Source organism: Filicampus tigris, chromosome 6 (genome assembly GCF_054856515.1).
Source record: "Filicampus tigris isolate MCC_2025a chromosome 6, RoL_Ftig_1.0, whole genome shotgun sequence".
Classification (NCBI taxonomy): Eukaryota; Metazoa; Chordata; class Actinopteri; order Syngnathiformes; family Syngnathidae; genus Filicampus; species Filicampus tigris.
The window spans coordinates 1,625,001-1,633,812 of NC_141222.1; the positions used below are offsets into that span (position 1 = coordinate 1,625,001).

General features: G+C 40.5%; 1 protein-coding gene across 4 annotated transcripts in view; it reads right to left on the bottom strand.

Moving 5' to 3' along the window:
* The window catches only part of LOC147145439 (uncharacterized), a 78,659-nt gene extending 70,265 nt beyond the window's left edge, over positions 1 to 8,394 (bottom strand). For 2 of the 4 annotated variants that reach the window (XR_015087049.1, XR_015087048.1), the window contains exon 1: positions 8,015 to 8,394. Coding sequence is in view for 2 of the 4 variants with exons in the window: in XM_086032534.1 (XP_085888660.1) it covers positions 7,315 to 7,428; positions 8,015 to 8,092 (192 nt within the window). In the remaining 2 variants the exon portion in view is untranslated. Of the gene's footprint in view, positions 1 to 7,314; positions 7,429 to 8,014 lie in introns of all 4 variants that reach the window. The other 2 variants (XM_086032535.1, XM_086032534.1) reach the window with 2 other exon arrangements.
* Between the last annotated feature and the right edge of the window lie 418 nt (positions 8,395 to 8,812).

Sequence of the window (8,812 nt, forward strand, 5' to 3'; positions counted from 1 at the left end):
ACAGTTAGAAGAAGCATTACATCTATTTCAAAATGTTGACAAGGCTGAGTCTAAGGATTGAGCCAGCGAGTCCGAGAAAGAGCAGCCCTTCGTCCACTGAAGAGCTGCTGACGGCGTCACAGTTAAAGAGGTATTATTAGCCGAGAGTAAAATATTGACTGGTAGATGTGATAGAGGGGACAACGGCAGGCTCTGTCTGAAGCACCACCACCCAACCCACACCCGGCTGCCTCAGAGGGGGAATGACGGCGTTAGAAGTATGGTGTGATAAATACGGGCATGAGGATAACTTCTGTGTTGTCAGTTTACTGCAGCGACAACATCGAGCTGGCACAGCCTATGACGTAGGGTACGTCAATCTGACAAAGTGCAGTGACACGCACCCTCCACACGGTAGTAATGCAATACCACCTGTAACAGACGGGACTCGTGGACTGGTGGTCCCAGGAGAGGAGCTACAGTACATACTGCTACAGACATCATGCATTTACATTTAATTAAAGACACTCAGAACAGACTTTTAACGAATAATATACCTTTAATAACTACTCAAACAGCGAGTAATAATCATTGTATGCGACATTTGTGTATTTGTCGGTTCAAAAACATGTTAAAATGCGAGAAATTGGCGGGGCTTTACAAGGATAAATTAGACAGCGAATTTAGATGCCGATAACATACAATACGCAAAAATAGACATTTTAAATGGTTTGGATCCCTACAGAATTCCCTAAACTGAGTGGAGCTACAAATCGGACCTACCGCCTTTGTTTGTGTACCTTGTGTGTAGTAAGTGTATACACTTCGGAGCAATTTAAACTAGTGCTAGCTGTCAAGCGATATTTTTTTTCAAACAAATCAATTGCAAAATTTTCCATAATTGATAGCTATTAATTGCATTTTTCAAGTACAATTTTTTTACGAAGCTTGGAAGCGATATTTACTTGAGTAAAATCTTGGTATTAATGTGGAAAAGAAATAAAAGTATGTTGCGATTCAAAGACTGTTCTGATAGCTTTTTTTTTTTTCCTTGAATATGATGCTTCATCTATTGAACAATATCAATCAATCACTCAATCACATTTTATTTATATAGCACTTTTCATACATAAAAATGCAACTCAAAGTGCTTTAAAACATTCAAAGCAAAACATAGATAATTAGAAGAAAAAAAAAAAATCCGTTCATGCCCTCCCTCCCAACAAATATATAGAAAAAAAAGAAGAAAAACAAAAATTATCTTCAATCAAAAGAAAAGATAAATTATTTAAAAGTTGTTGAAAGCCAAACTAAAAAGGTGTGTCTTGAGCTTCCTCTTAAAAATATCAACAGTCTCTGCAGACCTGACGTCCTCTGGCAGGTTATTCCAAAGGTGAGGACCAAAACGGCTGAATGCAGCCTGCCATGCATTTTGGTCCTCACCCTTGGAACAAATAAAAGGCCGGCGCCAGAGGACCTCAGGATCCGCGAGGGTTGGTATGATAAAAGCAAATCAGATAAATAAGATGGCCCAAGACCATTAACACATTTATAAACTAATAAAAGTACTTTAATATTGATCCTGAAACACACAGGGAGCCAATGCAGCAATTTCAAAACTGGCGTAATGTGCTCCCGCCCTCTGGTTCTCGTCAGCACCCGAGCGGCTGAATTCTGCAGTAGTTGCAATGGTGAAATGCTCTTTTTCGGGAGGCCAGAGAGCAGGGCATTACAGTAATCTAAACGACAGGAAATAAAAGCATGCATCAGCACTTCCGTGTTAGCCTGAGAGAGAAACGGGCGGACTCTGGCGATATTCTTAAGGTGATAAAAACCAATCTTGGTTACATTTTTAATATGAGGAATAAAACTGTGCTCAGAGTCAAAAATGACGCCAAGGTTCTTCACACAATGTGAGGGATTAAAAATGTGTAGTTTTGGTAAAAGCTTCTCTCTCTGACCTTCGGGACCAATAACTAAAACTTCAGTTTTGTCCTGATTGAGCTGTAGGAAATTATCCGCCATCCATGACTTGATATCTAAAATGCAATTTAAAAGGGTATCAATGGGTCCTGTGTCATCAGGAGACACGGCAATATACAGCTGCGTGTCATCAGCATAGCTGTGAAAGCTGATGCCGTGTCCCCTGATGACATCCCCAAGGGGAAGCATATAAAGATTAAAAAGTAGGGGGCCTAAAATCGAACCTTGGGGAACCCCACATTTAATTTCATGGGTTTTGGAGGAACAAGTATCCATACTTACAAAGAAATATCGGTCTGTGAGATAGGAATAAAACCAGTCAAAAACAGTACCAGAGATGCCCACTAGATTTTTAAGTCTATTTAATAAAATTTGGTGATATACTGTATCCAAAGCAGCGCTTAGATCCAGTAGCACCAAGACTGAGTTTTCTCACGTCTGCAGTGCCCCTAATATCATTTAAAATCCTTAAAAGAGCAGTCTCCGTACTGTGGTTCATCCTAAAACCAGATTGATATTTCATTCATTCATTATCCATACCGCTTATCCTCACAAAGGTCGCGGGCGTGCTGGAGCCTATCCCAGCTGTCTTTGGGCAGTAGGCAGGGGACACCCTGAATTGGTTGCCAGCCAATCGCAGGGCACACAGAGACAAACATCCGCACTCACAATCACACCTAGGGGCAATTTAGACAGTCCAATCAACTTACCATGCATGTTTTTGGAATCTGGGAGGAAACCAGAGTACCCGGAGGAAACCCACGCAGGCACGGGGAGAACATGCAAACTCCACACAGGGAGGCCGGAGCCAGGATCGAACCCACGACCTCTGAACTGTAAGGCGGACGTGCTAACCAGTCGTCCACCGTGCCGCCCAGATTGATATTTCTCCAAAATATTATTTGTATTTAAAAAATGATTCAACTGGATGAAAGCCAGTTTTTCTAAAATCTTACTTAAAAACAGTAAGTTGGATACAGGTCTGTAATTATTAAAAACGCTCGGGTCAGAATTGCTCTTTTTCAGAAGGGGCTTCACCACCGCCGTTTTAAAGGCAGCGGGGAAGACGCCCGTCTGAAGAGAGCAATTAACTATATTTAAAATTTGTTCCTCAAAAAATCCATAAAATGTCTTAAAAAGAAATGTGGGAATTGGATCCAAAAGGCAGGTTGGTGGGTTTACCTGGGAGAAAACTCGAACAAGTGTCCCTGCATCAACCAGGGCAAAACTTTCCAGTGTTTCCTCATGTAAATATGATTGTCCGGGTTTATTAAAACTTGTGTTTTGACGGGCTAAAAGACTGGATCTTATGTCATCGATTTTACTTCTGAAGTGGTCTGCAAAGTCCTCACAGAGAGCGTCTGTTGGTCTCTGTGGGGACTTATTAAAATCAGAACTAGTTAAAAGTTCAAAGGTGGAGAAGAGAACTCTGGGGTTGTTTTTATTGACTGTAATGAGGTTTGAGAAATAGGAAGATCTTGCCAGTTTGACTGTTTTATTGTAGGATTTCAGTTGTTCGCATAAAATTTCATAGTCAAAATTTTACTTTTTCTCCACCTCCTCTCTGCACTCCTGCATTTTCTCTTTGATATTTTGATAGCATTGTTTCTCCACGGAGGTACAGTCTTTGTTTTTGTTGTTTTAATTAAAAGTGGAGCTACTGAATCTAATGATGATTTAAGATGCAGGTTAAAATTGTCAACAATAAGATCACAGGGTGCAGGTAAAATTTCAGCAGGAGTGCTTTTTAAGATCTCGATAAAATTTGCAGCCACCTCAGAAGATAGGTAGCGTTTCTTCACTGTTCTAACCGGGACTGCTAGATGGTTAAAACTGGCGATGTTAAAATAGACACAGTAGTGGTCTGACAGTGCCAAGTCAACAACAGAGGACACACCAGCAGACAAGCCATAGGTTATAACCAAATCCAGGGTGTGTCCTCTGTTGTGAGTTGGCTGCAAGACGTGCTGTTTAAAATCCAAGCAGTTTAAAAGGTTTAAAAAATCTCTGGATAGTGGGTCCGAGATGTTGTCCATGTGTATATTAAAATCGCCAGTTATTAATATCCTGTTATAACTGGAATATAAAATGGATAAGAATTCTGAAAATTCTGTAATAAAAGAAGTGGAATGATGGGGAGGTCTATAAACGGTAATGCAGAGAATAGGGGGACTGCTAAAAACAAAGGCATGGTGTTCAAACGATAAATAGCTGCTAAAAATGATCTCCTTTGATAAAAGAGTATTAATAAAAATTGATGCAGTCCCGCCTCCTCTTTTGCCATCCCTTGTAGAAAATAAAAAGTTAAAATTCGGTGGGCAAGCCTCGTTGAGAGCAACTGGAGCATCTGGACCAAGCCATGTCTCAGACAAAAGTAAACCATGTAAATTATTGTCTAGAATCAGGTCGTTTATGATAAAAGTTTTGTTTAAAAGGGAGCGTACGTTCAGCACGGCCAGATTAATTATTGTGCTGGATGTGCGCTCATGGTGGTATGAATGAGCAGTGTTAACATATACTAGATTACCACTGTTAAAACCACGTTGTTTGTGTGTGCAAGGGAAGCGTCTGCCGGTGATGGTTTCAATGGGAAAGTTGTCCGATAGTGGTAATGATAATGAGGGCCTGCAGGGGGAGCTAGTGAGGGTGGTGGTACTGTGAGCAGCTGGTATTGGCCTGTAGGTGATGGTAGTGACATTGTCATTGCAGCGTTTATGAGTAGAATAAGAAATATGATTGGTAAACAAGAGTCAGCTGGGAGTCGAATTGGTTACGACATACACCAATACACCAAAGACATACAACTAATACGGTACAGTATTTGAATTTGGCTGTGCAAAGTGTGCAAATTATTTTGGCTTTCTCCAAAGCGGCGTCAAGCAACTTTTTAAATTAAAATTACGTAAAAGTCTGTCTTTGCGACAGTGACTCTTCTCTAAGTTTGGCCACACAGTGAGCAGAGGTCAGCTGCTACAGGAAGTAAATAAAACTGAGTTAACAGAGTTAATTTTTTGAAAAATTGAATTTAAATTTTAATTAAATTTAAATTAATCGCCATAGTTAATTCTTATATTTTGACAGCCCTAATTTAAACATTATAAATAAGCCTCTCATGTGCAATTTACAAACGGTAGGTGCAGGTCCCGCAGATGATGAAGGCGGCGAATAATAACAACACCGTCATTCGGACTAAGGTACGTGTTGTGTGTTTGCTTGAGAACCGTCCACTTAATCTGCAAAAACGAACATACTTATTTCCTTTTTAACAGTGTATGTCATCGTTGATGTTCGAGAGTTGTGTATGGTGCTTGTTTGGTACTATGGGGCTTGTTGATTACTTACTGACTACTCGGGCTTCTTAAATCAGTATTATATATTCTGAAGACATTGGAGAACTGAAATGTTGGTATTATTACATACCCAGATAAAATCAGAGGCTGTTACAGCCTTATTTTTTTAAAATCTGCATAGGTGGAAATCACATTTTAAAATGTTGCTTGTGTATCTATTTCCACCAAAGTAATTTAGTAATGTAAACATTATTTTAGAAAGCACATTTGACATCTCACAGGCCTTACCTTTCAGCAGGTACCAGATTTATTCCTGTAGCCCTTATACGTTTTGAAAATATACCCATTTATGTACAGGCACATTTGAGACAAAATGTGCCTAAATTCAATTAAGACTGATTTATGATTAATTAATCAAACACAAGGAGGCAGGGGAAGACTTGAGCATATCTATTTGGTGTGGATCTAAGTCATGGTGTGTGTGTGGGAGAGGTCCTGGGTCAACAATGGCCAACGACTCACCTTTTCTGAGGGAGCCAAGATACTCTTGGAACAACTGGAGGATGTGATTGCAGGGATTACAGGGAAGATAGTCGATTCTCAGCCACCAGAAATAGTTGAATGACTCACCAAATCCCTGGTGATCTGGTGTTTGCCATCACCAGTGGTCAAACCAAACCACCGAAGCACATGCTGCTGCCTTTTGCAGTGAAGTCAGAGGAGTGCTACTGCCAAGAGACATCTACCAGGATGTCTTCAATGCTAGGAAGAGGGCCTGGTACCAGAGGTGGGTAGTAACGAGCTACATTTACTCCGTTAGCTTTCCTTGAGTAAGTTTTGGGAAATTTTGTACTTCTAGGAGTAGTTTTAAATCACTTTGCCTTTTACTTTTACTTGAGTAGTTTTGTGAAGAAGAAACTGTACTCTTACTCCGCTACATTAGGCTCCATTGAACCCGATACTTAAATCCCCTCCGCGTACGTACGCGTCTCTCTCTCTCTCTCTCTCTCTCTGTATAGCCCCGCAGTCTCGTCACGTGATCACATTCAACTCCAGCTGCGGGAAAGAGTTGTTTTCGGATGCACACACACACACAATTTATACGATTTCATGGGCTATGAAGGATCTGAATCTATATGAATGGCTTTATATTAGCCAATAGGTTGACCAAAAACCAAATTGGGAATTACACATCGCATAATCAGTTCAAAGTCTCAGAGTCAGCGTGCCCTGATCTGAGCACGGGACCAGCTGGTGAAGATCAGCCCCATAGGCAGGGCCAGCCAGGGAGGAGACCAACCCACATTATGTTTAGATTTTGAAGAATATAAATGTGAGGGCTGCATGTTAGACCGCGCCCCTTTTCTACCCTCGCCCGTTTCTGATGAGAGCATTCACGAGGATGTTAAAGCTGCCCAGATCTGATCATTGTATGATTCCTGAACCTCAGAGATGGTAAAGAAAACCGACGAGAAAATTCAATCGATTTGTGTGAGTCTTTATTTATATTGGATACCGTCTTGAAAGATAAAACAAACACGAATTGAGTAAGTAGTTGTTTTGTAAATTGCTAATTGGTCTTATGGACTCCAGACCTAAAAAACATTCAAACAGCTATCTTGTTGTTCTGCCTGCGGAGCCTGTTAAAAAAAAAAAAAGTACAGGCCAGGGGCTGACATTTTGTGCTACTTGTGCTTAATTTATTTATTTTATTTATACTATTATTATTTTATTGTTTATTAAAGTACTCGAATTTACCTTAAGATTATTTTAAGATATTATTTAATTTAAATGTAATTAATTGTATTGATTGGATAGGCTTTAATTTACCTGAAGATGATTATTTTGTATTTTCATCTCATTGAATGGTTGTTTTTAAAAAAATAAAAGAATTAATGAGACGTTTCTAGTTACTCAGTACTTAAGTAGTTTTTTCACCAAGTACTTTTTTACTTTTACTCAAGTAATTATTTGGATGACTACTTTTTACTTCTACTTGACTCATATTATTCTGAAGTAACAGTACTTTTACTTGAGCACAATTTTTGGCTACTCTACCCACCTCTGCCTGGCACTGCCGGGGAGCTGGCACGGGGCCCTGCCTCATCAGCCTGCCACCATAGAGGTTGGGACGCACACGAGACACGAGGGGTTTGGTGATTGAGAGGAAGGCAAACTAGAAGAAATGGGATGAACGGGACTAGGTGAAGAAGTACGCAGTGAATGAGGTGCCGAAAAAGGAGGGGAGTGTAGTGGCTTGGGTATAGGTTGGTAATGACCTTACTCCTAAAAGGCTGAATTATGGGAGCAACCAGAATCTCTACTCGGGCGCCTACGCAGCAGCCACTCCTCGGGGGTCCTGTGTAAACGGCCAATCGGGCGGGAACGGTGGGAAGGGATTCTCGAGTGGACACTAAGGGATCATCATCAGAAAAACGTGACAAAAACTGACAAGGGCTTGACTAATGACTGGGGAAGGGACCGGGTAAACCAAAATCAGTGTCAAAATCTGAATCGGAAACGAAGGAATCATCATCGGAAAAACGTGACAAAAACTGACCAGGGCTTGAAAAACCAGGAAGACCAAATTCAATGTCAGAATCATAATCATCATCATGAACCAAATCGTGGCCATGTTCATAGTCAGAAAAATCTGACTCTAAAAACAAAACATTGGGTGTTAAACTAAAAGGGGAATGTGCAAAACTAGGACAAGTAGATGGCAAAGATGAGAGACACATGGAAGAAAAGACAAATCTTACACGAAGGGTGTGGCGGTGGTCGGCAGGCCGAGAGTGGTTGGAGGCAGACTGGGACTTGCGACGGCCTGAGCAACCCATCGGGGAGGAGTGACACGAGAGGTTCCCAGTGAAAAGGCAAAGCAGCAGCCGGTGAGACAATCACTACCTGATTGGAGGTGGAGGGATGTTTAGGAGCAGGTGGTGACATCTTCAGCTTGAGGGATCGTGTCTGAGTGTGCTGGGTTGGATCCACGACTGGTCAGTGAGCTGTCACGTGAGGATCGGGATTTTGACCCATACGCAGACATGACACGGAAGTTGCAGAGTAAAAAGTCTTTATCAACAAAAATACAAAGTAACAACAGAGATCAGGACTGGAAGAGAGTTTGCATCCTCACTCAAAAAAGGTTTGATGTACTGACAACGTGTCACTGAGTTACTCAAGCTTTTATACTGTAAGAGTTCAGGCCTCTATGACATCATATAGGACAGTGTTTTGCAAACTTTTTTGAGTCAAGGCACATTTATTTCATTGAATAAAATCCCACAGCACACCACCAGCTGAAATTGTGGAAAAAAAAGCTTATTTTAACAATACAAGTGTTATATTGTTTATATAACGTTGCAGTCCTCTGAAAAACACTTTTTAAAAACTTTTTTAATTTTCACTTTAATGCGATGTCTGTAACGTGGAAACATGATTCATGTAAAAATAAGAAAATAAAAAAAAAAGGAGATAAGTGTTTTTCACATGACAGCGACGATAAGCATTTTTTAACATTGAAGAATGACATTATATTATAACGTCTTGCATAGGAT